The sequence below is a fragment of the Sinocyclocheilus anshuiensis genome, unplaced genomic scaffold, assembly GCF_001515605.1.
Source record: "Sinocyclocheilus anshuiensis isolate Anshui unplaced genomic scaffold, SAMN03320099.WGS_v1.1 scaffold2181, whole genome shotgun sequence".
Taxonomy (NCBI): Eukaryota; Metazoa; Chordata; class Actinopteri; order Cypriniformes; family Cyprinidae; genus Sinocyclocheilus; species Sinocyclocheilus anshuiensis.
In genome coordinates this window covers 470,376-488,851 of record NW_015552262.1, presented here as the reverse complement: position 1 = coordinate 488,851, position 18,476 = coordinate 470,376, and the positions used below count along the sequence as shown (strand labels likewise).

General features: G+C 35.7%; 1 protein-coding gene and 1 pseudogene across 1 annotated transcript in view; one reads left to right on the top strand and one right to left on the bottom strand.

The window, feature by feature from the left end:
* Window positions 1–8,347, bottom strand: part of LOC107663527 (contactin-associated protein-like 2) — a 47,754-nt gene extending 39,407 nt beyond the window's left edge. Inside the window, exons 1-2 of the mRNA XM_016453759.1 lie at window positions 8,276–8,347; window positions 3,870–4,301 (exon numbers count right to left, since the gene is read on the bottom strand). Of these exons, the coding sequence (XP_016309245.1) occupies window positions 3,870–3,948 (79 nt within the window). The 5' untranslated portion in view covers window positions 3,949–4,301; window positions 8,276–8,347. The remainder of the gene's footprint in view (window positions 1–3,869; window positions 4,302–8,275) is intronic.
* Window positions 8,348–10,029: 1,682 nt separating this feature from the next.
* On the top strand, window positions 10,030–17,361 carry LOC107663535 (vimentin A2-like; annotated as a pseudogene).
* The last annotated feature ends 1,115 nt before the right edge of the window (window positions 17,362–18,476 follow it).

The window sequence follows — 18,476 nt, the reverse complement described above, 5'->3', positions numbered from 1 at the left end:
TGCTAGAATCTCATTACTGTAATTTTATGTATTCTTTAGTAGAAAAATTACTGTAATACAATGTTTTTTAAAATTTAAATAACTAAAAAGGCAGTAAAATTAGTACCACATTGTATAAATACACACACACACATTTATATTATTTATATTTATAGTTCCATGCTGATCTGTTAGTTCAATGCTACTGTCATTTTTCTACAATATATATATATACACATACACACATGCATATATTAATTATACATCATACAATACATTAATTATTATCATTTTTTGCCATTATTTTAAAGTGCCCCTATTATGCCATTTTTAAGGTTGCTAATATTGTTTTATGAGTCTCCTAAAACAGGTTTACATGCATGCAAGGTCAAAAAACACGTTAGTTTTCTCAAAAAATGTATTTAAATTTACTTCATTTCCTAATGATTCGTAAACGACTCGTGCGAAACAGTTCAAAGAATCAGTCTCTCTAAACCCCCTCATTTCCGTGAGCCCTCACTGCTGTGATTGGTCAGATGGCGCAGTCCTTTGTGATTGGTCCAGAGCCGTAGAGAGATTGGCTCTGGATTGGTCTAGCGCGTACAGCGCATGTCCCATTGCCATGACGGAATGACAGCCCTGGAGACTTGTCAATACATAGAAAAGATGGTATCGATTGTACCTTGCCAATTCGAGCCGGAGTCTGATTATGAAACGGTTGAACTGGCTGATCGACAAGAGACTGATTCGCAAGCACGACTGGAGCAGGACATTTCTCAGTGGTAAGTGTCAAGTGTTAACACGTTTTTGGTAATTATAAGATGTGATAAAACAAATGTACTCTCACAGCGTAGGATACAGCGTCTTCTCGACATGATGTTAACCAGACGGAAATTTTGCTGTTTGTGGGCGGGCAAGCTGGCGATGTAGAATGTGGGCAGACATTATGCAAATGTGTTACTTCGTGACGTAGAGCAGTAACAGAATAAGATTCGAATTCCTGGTGACTCGTTTAGGCAATTGCGAGCCGACTCTTTTTTTTTGATAGACAATACCTTTATTTATCGTGCACTGTCGGCTTCACAACTTTACAGATAGTTTATGTTCACATACAGCTACATGACACACTGCATAAAAGGTAATATACGAAAGGGCATAATAGGGGCACTTTAAATCGTTTCACTAGATTCTCATTACTGTAATAAAATTTCTATTTACTGTATAACTGTAAAAATACTGTAAAATGTTATTTACATCAGCATAAATGCAGTAAAAATACTACCATTATGTATTAATGTAATAATAAATACTTACTCATTTAAATGATACACAGTATATAATATATATATATATATATATATACACACACACACACACACACACACATATATATATATATATATATATGCTTTTTTTACATTGCAGTAATGAGAACTGGTGTGCTTAAATAGCATTAAAATAATGTCACAATGATGAATATATACATAAATAAATAAATATTTATTTAAGGGTTTTTCTTTATGCAAACTGCAATTTTATAATGTATATGATACAATTCAATTTAATCTTTCATATATGATATCTTTAAAAAAAAAATCTTTCCAAAAAAGACAATTCATCTGTTTCTGTTCTCATAAACACTGTTCTACCTCTTCCATGATGAACCCATGACTAAATGTCCACCTTGTTTATGAATGACGAGCTAACCGCAAAAAACAATCCGACAACCTTACAAACCTTTGAAGGTGTGACATTACAGATCTGGAGCGTGAAGTGTTTAGTGGGTGTGAGCTTTTTACCCTCATTGCTTGGAACACACGCAGGCTTTTGTTCACACGTGTCCATCTCCGGTGGACAAAGGGAGGCGCCTGGTGACTGGGGGAGGAGTGAGATGACAGTGGGCGGCACGCGCTTTGACAAATCAAGATGGCAGGTGCCTGAATCTAAATGAGCTTCCTCATTAGCATCACAAAACACAGTGTTACTGATCTAGAGGCGCTGCAACAGCCAATGGGAGAGCTCAATGGGATCGTATTAGTCTCTGTCTGTATTACAGAGCATAATCAGCCTGCTTCATAAATGTTTTATTGCCAGTCAGAATAAGGATGAATTTTATCTGAAACAGCCATGCTTTAATTGCAAATAGGTGTTTCAAGCCTGTATGACTTTTCTCTTCTGTGGAATATAAGATATTTTATAATATGGTGTGATTTTTGTGCGTATAATGAAAGTCAATGGGGTCCAATGCTGTTGGGGTCCAATGCCATACTGTGATGGACCACAGTGTTGCTCAAAATATCTTATTTTGTGTTCTGACGATGAAAAAAAAAGAAAGATTTGAACAACAAATTTGTGAGCAAATGAATTTTTGGTTGAATTTTCCCAATAACGTATTTCAACACTGACTTTTTACAACTTGCCATCAAGAACACAAATATCACCATAATAATGATTGGCCTAAAATTCATATGAATTCATTTTTGCCTTAAAAAACCTCATAAAATTCATTGTTTGATGTCTAAATGTATTGTATCAGTCTTTAGTTTAATGGACTTTTACTACATGTACAAACTGCAGCACTGATCACTCATGTTCAAAAGTTTTACTTTTGGCTATACTGCATGTAGTCTATGAGATGAGTGTAGGATAACTCTCATTTCTCATGCAAATGCTGCCATGATGGTTATACAGAATTTTGTTGGCCAACAGAGATGCTGAATTGATTGTAAAATGCCTCAATGTAAAAATCTGAGTTGAGGTTATTCCATTACCCTACAAGGTCTGTGTAGAAATCTTCACATTTATATCAAATTTCAATTTTACATAATAATCCGAGATGGGTGAACTGGCAGCAAACTAATCCACCTTGGGTGGCACACGGCACGCACTACTCCACGTTGTCTCTCGGTGCATCTCAGGTTTCTGTGATGCAGTTTTGGGTTCTAGCACTTGTCCATCTCAATCACCCCTATTTCTTCTGCTTTTTTATAGTTTATACTATATTAAAGGGCGCCAATGTGTCCACAAATCTCTTTAGGTATTATTTATTAATGTGTTACCCCAAGTGGAAAATGAGGCTACATGTTATTGTTGCAGAACCATTTTTTTTCCAGACAACTTTGACCTGTATTCTCCATTAGTATATGCCACTGATCTATAATAGCCAGAGGAAAACTGACTACAGCATCAATACTTGACTTCAGCAGGACTTTGACTCAAAAAAGAAAGAAAGATAGAAAGAAAAAAAGAACAGTGTACAAACTACCAAGAAACCTAAATAAATGTGCATCATAATCATTCATTCATCAACACTATTATTTAATCAGCCCGAGTACACTTACAGAGTTTATAGCAAGAAAAGTAATTTAAAGGGTCAAATTAATTATAAATAACTCCTTAAGGTTACAACTTTGATTTTGTTTTACAGTGATATATTCATGGTGCCTTTGAAAAGGTGGATAGTCTCTAACTTTTTGAGAGCCAAAACAAGCACCTACTACACCAACTGAGCAGCATAATATTTCATAATCATAAACAAAGCTTATGAAACACCCACATAGCCTGACAACTGATCAGCAAAACCCTCATATTCCCATGATGCTCCCATGCAACCAGAAGAGCATTAAAGCATGAAATCTCATACGACCATATGGCATGCATAAATCAACTTCAGAGAGCTTTTTTTTAATAAACCTGTGTGCATAATCTATTTAAATCACACTATTTTATTCTGTTTCAACAAGCTATTTGAAAGTGTAACCTAATATGCGGAATAAAGTGTTGATACGGAATAGATGAAGAGTCACATGCTGACGCATAATAAGATCATTGAACACACACACACACACACACACATACATAGATATACACACACACATTCATGTACTCACGGGCTCCTGCGCTGAGCTTCACATAAACACTCCAGATCCACAATATCAGCGGCAGCTCCGGTCGGACAATCCGTCGCATTCTCACTTTTATTCCGATGTAAACAAAGAGAACCGCGGCGTTTTGTCCTTCCTTCACTCGCACCCTCCCTGCACGGAAGGGAAGCCTCGGGATTGGCGCTGTTTCAGCGAGATATAGGTGCGCAGTACAGCCACCTTTCTATATTAGCCAGCAAGAAAAGGTCTCGGAATTCGCATTGTTTGTCAAAGCGTGTCTTGAAGGAATATCGTTCCACTGAATGCTCGCATTGTTTCACCAGAGGAGGGTTTCCGGGACGGTCGCTGTCCAGGTGCTGAAGTTAATGAGTTCTCGCGTTCCCCCCTCTGCGGATGAAAGTGGTACAGTCCAGCAGCACAGCGAGACGCCATCAGCCGCTGAAAAATAAATGAAAAGAGGGGTGGACGGTTCTTAAAGGGCTAGTACAAGCAAAAATAAAATTCGTGTTAGCATTACCTCAAACATGGGGTATTTACCCTCATGTGTTTCCAAACTTGAATGTTTTATTCTTAAATGGAACACAAAATGAGAGTGTTTGGAAGCGTTCACATAATAATAATAATAATTAATAATAATAATAATTTTAAAAAATCAGAAAAATCAAAAATGCTTTATTAGAAGACATGTAGTATCCAAAAAAGTATTCGTTTGAATAAAAAGAACAAAAGAAAAACAGCTTGAAAATAAATGTGAAATCTACATAATTTCATTGAAGATTAATTATGCCCTGGGGCAATTAGTGGAGGTTTTTGGTAATCAATAACAAAACTGTTTCTAAGTAACTAATGAAACAAACGGTGTCTAGTGACATGCTATGGTTCAGCATTTCCCTTTAAACTGTCTTCAGAAAGCAGCTGCTACCAAAATAAGGGAATTTGATTAAGCATCTAGGAGTCAATAAAAGGCTTGATGTGGCACCAATTGGGATATTCTGCAATGATTAAAACCATATTAAGTACCTGACTGTGTAATGAGAAATCACATGCCAACATTTGCTCTCTGACACACTCACTACACGCTTTAATCAAGAAAGGTATGAGTAACCACTAAGTGGAGACGAAACACCATTTAGTAAAAACTGATTTTTTTCACTGTCTGAAGTGCATAAAGATTACAGCCCTTGCTTTTAACGTAAAAAAACAATATTTTGCTATTAAACAGAACTGTAAGGCTGCACAGATTCAATAAAATATGATCATAACACAACAACAGACATAAAAGCCTTCTGTAATCAAGCTAAAAAGTTGTCCACTCTGTCATTTGAGCTGTAAATGCATGGAAAACAATTCAAGCTAATGTAATATACAGTAATATACAGGCATGTGCGTTTAAGATGTTAGACCACATCTGAAGTGAAATCCAAAACAGGAAGCTATAGGTGATCTGTGTTTGGCATGGGTGTGTATTTGTGCATGTGCAGTGTCTGTCTCTCTTGGAGCTCATAAAGCCAGTGAATTCTAACTCTCTTCTGCCTGGATAACCCCATTCAACCCTGCAGTGTATGTCAGCATTTCACAAGCACAGCTGAAGACACTTCCAGCCGGTGCGCACAGGCTCAACCGCTCATGCTGTGAGAAAGCATTTAAAGGAAGCGATCACTGACAATATACTGACCCAGGAACAGCCTGGGGTTAATCAGATGATGTCATACAGCTTATCTGCAAGACTTCTATAAAAACAATACCAGCTGTGTTCAGTATAAAGAAATAGTGTTCATCTCTGTTGGCTTAATTGTCTTATTCTCTAAAATGTGGTTTAACATATGACATTTCTTGCCTTGTGCATCTTAAAATTCAAACAGAAAGGATTCATGCAGTCTTCTCTCATTTCAAGCCTCTCACAGGCCGGCATACTACTCTTACTATTTCTGGACTAATACAGAAATACATTTTCTGTATTGATGAACACCTGCATGACTTGCTGTAAGAGCACACCATAATGCAATGCACCTGAACTTCCATGTCCTGCATAATTAATGAACTAAAGGAATTCATGCCACAATATAATTTTATTTTTTTGAAATGATGTAGCCAATAGCCAAGACATTTTCATTAGAGCCCTGCATTTCAGCCCTGGCCCCGACTTATTACGCTCCTTGGGCCGGGCTTCATAGTTCAGACGCGGGCCGGGCCTCGGGCCTTGGGCCTCGGGCCTGTTTTAGGCTTCTCCTTATTTTTAAATGTTAGACATCCATCAATTAGTGAAGAAAAAATTGCCACACTGGTGGAAACAACACGAGACCGTGATACTGCGACTGTCAAGAGCGGCTCGACGGTGTTTATTGTCCCGCCAGCAGAATGATTGCAGAAAACCATCTGCTCCTGACATTTTGAAAGCAAAAAACGCAGCTGTCACTGACAGATATTCAATTGTCATGCAAATCAGAGTAAATGACTAACTAAAAATATTGGTTGAAATGGCCAGGGTTATTATATTTAACTAAAAATGAACTTTAATAATACTTGAAATAAAATATTCAAAATAATATACTTGAAATACAAACAAAACGTTAAATAAAAGAAACTTTCACTGAAATAAAATATACTGGTAAAATAAACTTTTTTCTTCCAGCTAGCTGCCAGTGAAACATTTCTCATTTCAATTTAGTTTAACTGGTGTACTTAAATAACTAAAACTAAAATAAATATTAATAAAAAAAATATATAAACTTAAAAAAATACAAAAACTGACAAAACACACACACACAAAAATTACTAAAATGTTCACTTAAACTAAAATTATCATGAAGATATGGAAAATACAAAAATAAAAATTCAAATATTAATAAAAAACAATATCTCAAAGATTCTAAAATAACACTAACAATTCTAGGATTTTTATACATTATATGCCTTAAATTTTCTATTTATTTGATGTTTTGTCCATGTCATCTGTCAGATATTGTAATTGTTGAAATGTGTCATATTTCCACATCGGTAAATACTGTGCATATTTGCATATGACAAGGCATTTATGTAGCCTACTCCAAGGTACTTCAAAGTATAGCCTACCTTTGTTTTGTAATGTTAAACATAAAAAAAAACTTTTTGTTGGACTAGAATTTAGTTTTCACCTTGGAATTTTTAGACCTTTTATTTAACTGTAGCCTGAGCTTTAAAATATCCACCCTCCGCTTGGCAACAGATTTAGACTAACACAGTGCTAAACAAAAGGACCACGGGCAGAGAGACAAAAGGTGCAAATGTGAGCAAAAATGTGAAGGATTGAGGCGGACAGAAAGGAGTGATTTCTGGCGTTGTTAGTTTAAGGTTTCTTTTTACAGTAAACATGTACACACACATACAGACACAAATCTCCTGCTCTTTTATAGACTAGTCAACCCCAGCTTATCCCTTTCTGCGGTCCTGGAACCCTTCCTTTGCCCTCCTGCGTCGACATGACGACCTGAACAAAGACCTCTCAGCCTCATTATAGTTGTGCTGTTGAGAGTAAAGTGTGCCAAACTCATTCTCTACATAAACCCTTTACAAGAACACTGTAAGAAGGTTTTACTGTAACTAACACCTTTCTCAGCTCCCTAACAAACCCATGAAACACCTACATATCAAAGAAACATTTCTTACCCAGGTATCTAACCTATTTTTTTTCCCTGGAAAATGCAGTAGGCATAACAGTCAAATCAATCCAATCAATCATATTCCATTCCTAATAACCAACAACATATTTCAAAAATAATTCACATCTAACAATAGAACACATTATAATAGCAATATGAGCATTTAGGCTAAGTGTGTGTGTGTGTGTGTGTGTGTGTGTATGGGGATTTGTGTCACCGTGGGGACCTAAATTGAGGTCCCCATGGGTACAAAAGCTTATAAATCATGCAGAATGTTTTTTTTTGTTTTTTTTTTGAGATTGTAAAAATGCAGAAAGTTTTCTGTGAGGGGTAGGTTTAGGTGTAGGGTTGGTGTAGGGCGATAGAAAATATAGTTTGTACAGTATAAAAACCATTACGCCTATGGGGAGTCCCCATAAGGATAGTGCACCAGACCTGTGTGTGTGTGTTTAAGATTTAAAAATACAGTCAGGAGTACATTTAGGATATACGGGAAATAAATAATCAAACACAAAATACAGCAATAAACGTAATAGTCTTTTGTTCGTGAATCAGACTACACAGAATGTGTGGTGTGTTTTTGATTCACTGAGCCGACCCATAAGAGTCATTTGTTCATGAATCGGAATACGCTGGTTACACTAAACAAGTTATAGATTCACTACAAAGACTTGGCTCGTAAGAGTAATTTGTTTGTGAAAGGGACTGCCTGACGCGCTGAATTTGTTTGTGTTTGTTATTGCATGCAAACAGCATAGAAAGACGTTTTCTTACCATTGCTTTGGGTCATCCCATCACATTCACGTTCGTGAATTATTTTTTTCCTTTTGCCATTTCACTGTAGATTGCGCATGTGCGACAGTTTTTACCTTTTGACACGTGCCCTGAAGTAACTATATCGTGAAGTAGCGTAAAGTAACTGATCTGAATATTGAAACACAAACTATAATACTGTTAGTCTACTTCATGTTTTGGATTGTTAATGCGTGTTACATATTACAATCAAACTTTTATGTTGTTGGGGACAATTGACTACATTGAAAACCATCGTTTTGAAATATCAAACAATAGTAGGCCTATTATACCTTATAAACTAATATATATGTTGTAGCCTGTATTTTAGCAGTAACAAGGAAAACTGAACCAGTCCTTGCTGGTTGTTTCATAAAGAGATGTTTGCTTGAGTTTCCGTAGAAAAGGGACATGATGATCAGTGGCTCAAGATAAAACAAAAGAGCTTTTCAGCCAAGTAGGCTGGAGGTTATAAGAACCAAGGCCTCATCAAAAATAACAGCACTTGCCGAAAAGCATCTCTCTTAGTCTGGCTGCAGACTGAATATCTAACTACAGGAATCTACTCTACTGTAATCTAGTGTAAAAAATGTGTAATTTAATGTAAAATTTCAATTGCAAGGCCTGAGATAGCACCATGTTAACAGATGAACATGTTCTCTGACCAGCAATATTGAATTAACTCTCCAAGGTATTATAGCTTCCAAAAAAAAGCTCAGGAAAGACTTCAAATGAGGTTTGTGCAGCTCAAAGGTCTTTTTCTTTCTTAACTGCAAGATCCGTTTAAGATGAAGTGGCTGTAAACAACTGCTGTGATCTCTCTTGTTTTCTACTGCAGCCTCACTTTTCAGGTTAAAATAGTTCTTGAAATAGCAGGAGCAAACAAAGACTCACCGAAATATGAAAGGCCTGTGGTTGTGATTATGTGCGATATGACTTGTGAAATTTAGTGGGTCAGTGGTTTGAGAAACATATTTCTGAAGCCATTTGATCTAGATCAGCTCAGCGTAATTTTTAGAAACATTTGGTTGAATATTCAATAAGTGATCACAGAATATACTGACACAACATATTTACAGTATGTGTGTTTTACAGATGTGTGTGTAATTTGTAAGCTATATCACAAGTAGTGCATAGAAACAAATGAATAATGTCTAGTGCAAAAAACCTTCAACTGGAGCATATTTTTCAAAATAATGAGTTGTGCGTTAAATAACAATAAGATGAAGTTCAACCGTCATCCCTATAACATTCAAGGAAATAAGAAAAAAGAGGAAGAGGAAGAAACAACTAATGTGTTTGGTTCCGAAGATTTTGTAAAATGGTAACTAAACCCAATTACCAAACCCATTTTTTTTTAAAGATCAAAACCCTCCAGTTAATTCAGTAATATAAGTCTTATTTATTTTATTTTGATTTTATGAAACAAAATAAATTAATGCAAAATCTAAAAACGAAATAAAATAATACATAAACCAATTAATAAATATTTATTATATTAATAACAACTGAAAAATAAATAATACAACACGAAACAAATATTTGAGTAACAAACAAATAAATGCATGTTTGGCTTTAGTGAAATAAGTGGTAGTTTCAAATCTATCAAATTTCAAAATGCCATTACATTAAAAAGGGCATGTCATTTCTTTCCGCACTTAATTCCATTAGTTTCTTTCCTCAGTAGGCGGAGAGCATTAAAATAACTCTAGAAGCTCTCTCAGCCTCAACAGGGTTCCGCTAGTGTCACTCAAATCCTCCAGCACCGTTATGTGATTTGCATAATGAGTTGACTATAAATGATGCTTCCTCTCAGGCTATCGCTCCCTGTTTGGGACAGTTCCTGAAGAGAGAAACGGTGCGCAGAGCAACATTTTCTAAAGTTCACGATGTCTACCTCCTCCTACAGAAAGCGATTTGGAGATGTGAGCCGGAGCAGCGCGTTCTCCAGCCGCCAGAGCTCCAGCTCCGTGCGCTCGCGGGTGTCTTTCGGCGTCTCCTCGGCTCCGGTCATTTACGCGTCGAAGAGCTCCAGAGTCCGAAGCAGCGCGGCGATGCCACGACTGACCTCTGAGATTCTGGACTTTAACCTCTCGGACGCCTTAAACACGGAATTCAAGGCGAACCGGCTGAATGAAAAGGTGCAGATGCAGTCGCTGAACGACCGCTTCGCAAGTTACACCGAGAAGGTGCGTTTCCTGGAGCAGCAGAACAAGATCCTGTGCGCGGAGCTGGAGCAGCTGAGGGGCCAGAGATCGTCCCGCATCACGGATCTGTATGAGGAGGAGATGCGCGACCTGAGGAGACAGGTGGACCAGCTCACCACGGAGAAAGCACGCGTGGAAGTGACGCAAGACAACCTGGCAGAAGATTTAGAGAGACTCACAGAGAAGTGACAAAAATATGTTCTAAACATATGTTTTCTAACATATTGAGTTATTGTTGAGTTATGAACTACGTTGAGTTTTCTTCGTTATGCGAACGTTAAAACATTATGGGAATGTTACAAAAAAAAAAAAAGATGTTAGAGGAAAACGTTCAGACAAAGTAAAGTTTTTGTGTTAACATTTTGAGTGAACGTTCTGTTAACGTTACTGGAAGAACATTTGTTAATAACTTTGAGAGAGCCTTGCCACACAATTCCAGCTAACATCTAAGAATGTTTTTTTTTTAACGTTCCCATTAAGTTATGAAAACAATATTTCTCAGTATTTTCTGTAAATGTTTAAAAAAAACACATTCCATTTTTCAAACATTATAGGAAAGTAACATTTTGAATGTTAACGTTCTGAAACAGGTAGCCTTGTTACATTAAAAAAAAAATGATGAGCAACAACTAAAACGTTTCAGAAACTATGAAGAATTACAAAACTATGTAGCCTAGGCTATATATAACGTTTTTCTGCTAACATTTTGAGAACATTATTAAAGACCAGATAATGTTAAATGAAAGTTTTATTACCGTCACTGGAAGAACATTCATAACTTTGAGAGAACCTTATCAGAACGTTTTAAGAACGTTCTCTGTTAGTGGCCCCCGAAAAGTATTCATTCCTACACTTTTGGGTGTGTTAAATTATGGATGCATTGCATTAGATCATATCGATTATCAAACATTATCTGCAGTATGTTAAATATAAACACTTTAATTAAAACATTTCACAAAAAAGAAGTTTAATAAAGAAACATTTTAAGCAGAAAGTACTTGTTTTGGGGGCAAAGTGTATGAAGATTGAGAAAAACGTCCCTTTTATTGAATAACGATGGAGATAAAATAATAACAGGAAGCTGTTTTGATTAAAATATTTTTTTTTTCTTTTATTTCATGCAACCGTGATCTTGCAAAATTTCTCATTATATGCAAATACTTTTGAGATAGCATTTTTTTGTAAATATAAAATGAAGGAAATTCTCATTCAAAATAATAAAAAAATAAATGTTGAATATAAACCACCATCCAATACTTTGCAACAAATCAACATTTAAAAGTTATTAAATATCAATGAATTGACCTCAGTTATTATTTTGTAAATGCACACAGTGACCTCATGCGTCAGGATAACTGTGCAGTGCATAGTGACAGAGCAGTGTTTAGTTAAGTGCTGTGGCGGTGTTTGCTTTTTAGTGTTTTGGATAATACAAAATCAATAGTCACTTTTACTTCGGGGGCCTTTAGCCTTGTTGCACCCTGTGCAGAATGAAGACAAAACATATTTGGAAACTTTGTGGATGTCAGACATCAGCTCTAGCATAATTTGTTTGCACATGCCATTTTTTATTATTTGTGATCTAATGCAGTGAAATCATTTCACACAAGTTGTGTAATAATGAATAAATCAACTATGCTGAGTGAAACTGATTTTAAAGCATCAGATCAGGCAGAAACTATATTTTGCATTGGAAAATATTTGAAACTAAACTGTTTTTTATTGACGTCTGTCATTTCCAGACTGCAGGATGAGATTCTTCAGCGAGAAGATGCAGAGAACAACATGAGGAGTTACAGACAGGTAAAACACAGTCATGTTTAAAACGAAACATATAACCTTAATTTATTTCAAATGGCAGTGTTTAACAAATCGGCAGTATTTGTTTTATAATAAGAACTACAAGAGCCAATAATTCTGTTTGATGGACCAGGCATAAAAAAACAGCAACTGTTTGCAGGGAATTATTTCATGAGTCCTTTGCTGATGCAAACAGTTAAAGATGGTATTGCAACTGCTGTTAACAGTTTCAGAGGTATGGTAATACTTGTTGCAACACTTAACCCTTGGGTGGAGTCAGTTTTCAGGATGTAGATGTAAAAATCTGAGTAACGTAAGAGGAGATGAATTGATAACATTGTGTAACATTGTGCATCTGGGTGGATGATTGAGCTCACAGAGATATGCAATAGAAGTGAACTTGCATATTTTTAGAATAATGATCAGAACACGTCAGAAGTTTGTGGCCAACTTTTTTTTTTTTTTAAATAAATGAATACTTTTATTCAGCAAGGAAGCATTGAGTTGGTCAAAAGTGTCAGTAAAGACATTTATAATGTTACAAAATTTCTGTTTCAAATAAATGCTGTTCTTTTGACATTTCGATTCATCAAAGAACCCAGAACAAAGTATATCGTGGTTTCCACAGAAATATTTAAAATTAATAAATGTTTCTTGAGCAGCAAATCACCATATTTGAATGATTTCTGAAGGATCATGTGATACTGAAGACTGGAGTAATGATGCTGAAAATTCAGCTTTGCCATCACAGAAATAAATTACATTTTAAAATATATTCAAATAGGAAACAGTTCATTTAAATTGTAATAATATTTCACAATATTCCTGTTTTAACTGCATTTTTTACCAAATAAATGCAGCCTTGGTGAGCATAAGAGACTTCTATCAAAAATATAAAAAATCGTATCGACCCTAAGCTTTCTAATGGTAAACAGAAATTTATGAAGTTACAAATAATGATGAATCTATTCATAATCATTGGACTAAATTTCCTAAAATCACCAAAGGGGGTGCTATACGACCAAACTAATCGCTGCTTGCAGCTACAGTATATTTGTCTATTTAAATTGGGAACTGTTACGCTAAAGGTTCTGGTTTGGGTTTGCTTGGAAGAACGGCTCAGTGTGGCATGTCAGGCTTGGAGCTGAATGTCTTTGTCTCTGGCATTAGTGCTGGGAAATCTCCATCGCTGCTGATTGCTCTTCCAGCAGACCAGCAGACCCTGACAAAGCAAACTGTTGTGACTGAACTGGCTGCCAAGGGCAGGAATGTCTGGATATGTGTGTGTGTGTGTGTGAGAGAGAGCATGTGTCAAGCATAAAAACAGTGCGAGTGTTAAAGCCTCTGTTTATTCATGGTTTTAATGCGGGCTGTGGTAGTCCTGTCAGCAGACATCTGAATGGTGCCACACAGACTGCAGGGCATTGTGCCCGGCCCAGATACTCATTAAAAATACAAAGACCTCTTCACAGTGTACTTTCTGTGCATCTGTGCTCAGTACAGCAGTGCTGTGTAATATAATGTTGTTAATGTTGTGTAGGACGTGAATAATGCTGCTCTTGCTCGAGTGGATCTGGAGAGGAAGGTGGAGTCTCTTCAGGACGAGCTTGTCTTCCTGAAAAAGCTCCATGATGAGGCGAGTTACACTGCTACAGCTTTCATTTCCTGAAACAAAATTCTGCTTTAAAAGGCATTTAATGACAGATAAATGCATCTAATTACCTCCACCACCACCACCACACTCTCAACTAGTGATTTCAAGACCATTAACTAAATCTGCATGGTCAGTTAACAGAAGTCAATCTGTTTAAGATATTTACATGACATGGAAAAACCTTTTTGTAACCTTTTTTTCACTTTAAGAAAATGTAAATTTAGCCATTGAATTGAATGACATTTTTATGATTTCAAAAATATTTATTAAATATTGTGTAAAATTGCGTACAGTTTTCACGGGTTTCTCTGTCTAATTTGCAATCGTAAAACTGTATCATGTAAATTAATTAAATAAAATATCATAATATAGTAATAATTATTATCAATTTTATTATTATAAAACTACGTGTAAAATGGTGTAACATATTCACAATTATATTTGTCTGATTTGTAATCATAAATCTGTATTACGTATATATAAATGACTTGCATTTAAAATTATTATAATACAATTAAAAAATATTATTTGAATCTTTATGTTTAAGTGTAATTTTCTTCTTCTAATTTGCACTCACTGCATTGTGTATATATAAAATTACTTAATTACAATTATTATAATAAAATTAATAATAATTGTTATTATTAATGTAATATTTATAAGTGTAAGTGTAAAATATTCATAATTGTCTTTGTCTAATTTGTAACCATAAAACTGTATTATGTATATAAAAAATATTTAATTAGGATTATTATTATAATACAATTATAAATGTTATTATTAATTTAATTACAAGTGTAGGTATAAAATCATGTAAACTGTTCATGATTTTTAATGTTGCAAACATAAAATTTTATTATGTATATCAAAATAATTAATATTAATATTATAATACATGATTATTATTAATTTATTTATTATAAAGGAATAAATTATTATAATGTATTATCATATAATTTATGTTCCTAACAAAAAGTTCAAGGATCTTTTCCTTCTCCACATTCAAACCTCAGGATGGAGCACTTTTTTTTTCTTGGAGATCATTGCGTACTAAAAAGTAACTGTTTAGATATATTAATTTCAAGGGTTCATACTTGTCAGACAAATGTAAATTCCAGAGGTAAATAATAAAAAACAAACTGACTATGTTTGAAGGAGCAGTCAGAAACATAAATGGTACCAAATGACAAAACCATCTGTGCTGCTTAAACTGAAACATCCTGTCAACCGTACGCAACACCCTAGCATTAAAAATGTCAGTATTTAGCTCTATTTGTATGATCACAACACAAGAAAAAAAGAGATATGGCAGGTGCTATTCAGAAAGCACTAGACAGGAGTCTCTCTGTCTGTCGGTCTGTAGGAGCTGGCTGAGCTGCAGGCACAGATCCAGGGCCAGCAGGTGCAGGTGGATATGGACATGGCCAAACCTGATCTGACAGCTGCTCTGAGAGACGTCCGACTGCAGTACGAGAACCTGGCAACCAAAAACATCCAGGAGTCAGAGGATTGGTACAAATCCAAGGTATTTAACATGAGCCTTTTCACCAGGGCTTTCCTCTGTTTATCAACATTAATCCTTTGCTATCTCTATCTTGCTCCTAAAAGTCGTAATTTTCAGATGAGCTCCTTCTGCTTTTAACTCTCATGTGAGGGATGAAATAATGAGAGTTAAAAGTATGAAATAACTAGTTCCTAAAAGCACTTTTATTTTTAGTCTTTTTCACCTTGCATTTAAGTTTTTCTTCTGTTTACAACCTCTTCCTACCTTTGCTAACGTGTGTCTTCCTTCACTGTCAGTTTGCTGACCTGACGGAAGCGGCTAACAAGAGTAATGAAGCTCTGCGATTGGCCAAGCAGGAGTCCAATGATTACAGACGTCAGGTGCAGGCGCTCACTTGCGAGGTGGACGCGCTCAAGGGAACAGTAAGCATCTTGCATTTGCCTGTTAGACTTATTCTTTGGCCAGAAATGTGATGACTGTGACTGTAACAACAAACCTCAGTACTCAATGGGGTCATAGAGTTTTCTTCAAATGCCTGTGCCGTTAAACCACACGGGTTATTATTTCTCTTCAAACAAAATGTTTTATATAAATTTTTTTATTTTATGCAGAATGAGTCTCTGGAGCGTCAGATGAGAGAGAGATGGAGGAGAACTTTGCAATGGAGTCGTCGAGTTCCCAGGATAAAATCGTTCAGCTGGAGGAGGACACACGGAACATGAAGGACGAGATGGCAAAACATCTGCGTGAGTATCAGGATCTGCTCAATGTCAAGATGGCCCTGGACATCGAGATCGCCACCTACAGGAAACTTCTGGAGGGGGAGGAGAGCAGGTGAACACTTCAACCTCTTTCAGTGCATTAGTGCTTGATTACTTTAGTGAGATGCTGCCGTTTTATGGACATGGTTTATTTCAGGTTGAAACAACACATATTATGTTTTATAAAATAATATTACACTTAATTCTTTTGGATGTAGAATTGCAACCCCTCTTCCAAACTTCTCCTCCTTCAGTCTGAGAGGTAAGACATCAAGTCACCAATAAAAATCATAATGAAACATATAAAACTGTTTGTGCAGTTTAATTGTGTTTTTACAGAAACTATGCTTGAGTCGAAGCCAGCTATTGAAAGTACATTTACTAAGAAAATTCTTATTAAGACCATCGAGACCAGAGATGGACAGGTATGTGTGTAACTTATCACAGTATATCACTTCTTATGCTTAAGTGAAAAGTGCTTACTGGGCGTATCTCACAAAAACAAGGCCTGGTTAGTGAAATGAAATAAAATAAAATATAATAAAATACACTAAAAATTAAGTATATGACAGGATTAAGTTTTTGCATTTTGACATTATTATTATTCTTTCATTATTTTAGTGAAAATTAATCACTTCCCCCATGTTTTGTAATTCATTTATTTTTATTTTATAATTCACATTTATCTCTGTTAATCTCTCTCATTTACAATATTACATTTTGTGAACTTAAAAGTTCTACAATGAACCTGAAATCTAATTGCAAGTCAGTGATTTCATTTGGGTCTCTCATGAACACTTCCACTCTTCTCTTCCATTAAGGTGATCAATGAGTCCACTCAGAACCACGATGACCTGGAGCGATGAAGGAAATCTTCTACTGCTATCATCCACTGCAAGCAACCAAATGCAGCACCTTTCTGTATCCCAACTATATGAGCAACCCACAATAACCTGCTTCAAAGTGCCTTTCTATCTGCCAGAAAGATGCCTTATAAGTGTTTGAGCCTGTAGAGGAAGTGTAGAGATAGCACACAAGCACAGAAACAGACCTTTAGCGTACTGTGAACCTTTTTATTGTCTGAACCTGCATTTATTTTCCACATAGCTTTTTTGAGACAACATAATTTTGTTTAAGCAAAATGCTCCAATAAAAACAATCAAAGAAGAGTTTGTATTCATAAAGAACCTCATTCTTTGTCTAAATGTTCTTCCATGGGCTATTATTATTATTATTATTATTATTATTATTATGGTTAATTTGCTAAAAACAAATACATGTTTTTAAAGTAAAACAGTAAAAGCCTTAATGACAAAAATCCAGAATTTTTTTTCACATGATTCCATTTTTAGCGGATTTTTAATTGATTCTGGCTCATGGATTGGTTCAAAATAAATTCCAACAGGACTCCTGTATAAATGCCTCAGTATATTGGATTAGTGAGAAAAAAAAAATAAAGTTTTGAGATGAAAAATAATTGTGTGAATTAGTAGAGAATTTTATATATATATATATATATATAGTCTTTTAATACTCTGTTCCTGGTCTTGGAACTGGTCTTGGGTTTGAAGCCCATCATTGCCATCTTGTGGACCAGAAAATAGGCGCATCCTCAAGTTTAAAGTCCCCATGATATCAAAATTAAAGTTTTTTGGGTGTATAATATCAAGTTTTTTGGGTGTATAGTATCAAGTTTAGTATCAAGATGTTAGTCTATAAGTCAGTGCGCTCCAAAACAGTGACAAAATTCGCATTTAGAAGATATAAGCATTCAAAGCTTGCAGTTCGTCACTTCCGCCAAAACGGCTCAATGATGTTTTTGACGTCACATCGTACTTCAGCTTCACATCAAACTTTCTGTCCAACCACAAAATGTATCGGAGCTATTTGAATTCTACACAGAATGCTATATTTTATAGCAATATGGATGAGATTGTGGCTGGCATACCCTGTCAAATGCGGCTTTACGGAGCTCAACGGCTCTGAACGGCTCTAGCCCAAGCTGTGATATAAACGAACACTATTGGCTATTTTAAAAAGGGGCTGCTTGATATGTCCCACCCTGTCTTCCTGTTTCAGTTAAAATGACGTCAACACATAGAGTAACGCTGCTGTTTCTAAGCATTTCAGGGGACCTTTAAGTCTGAAAGTCCGCTAGTTCACTTGCATTGGTCCGGACCAAATACAATGTTGATTTATTTATTTATTTTTTTTGGTGTGGTTCGCTTTCGCACTGCCCTTTTTGCAAGTGAACCAG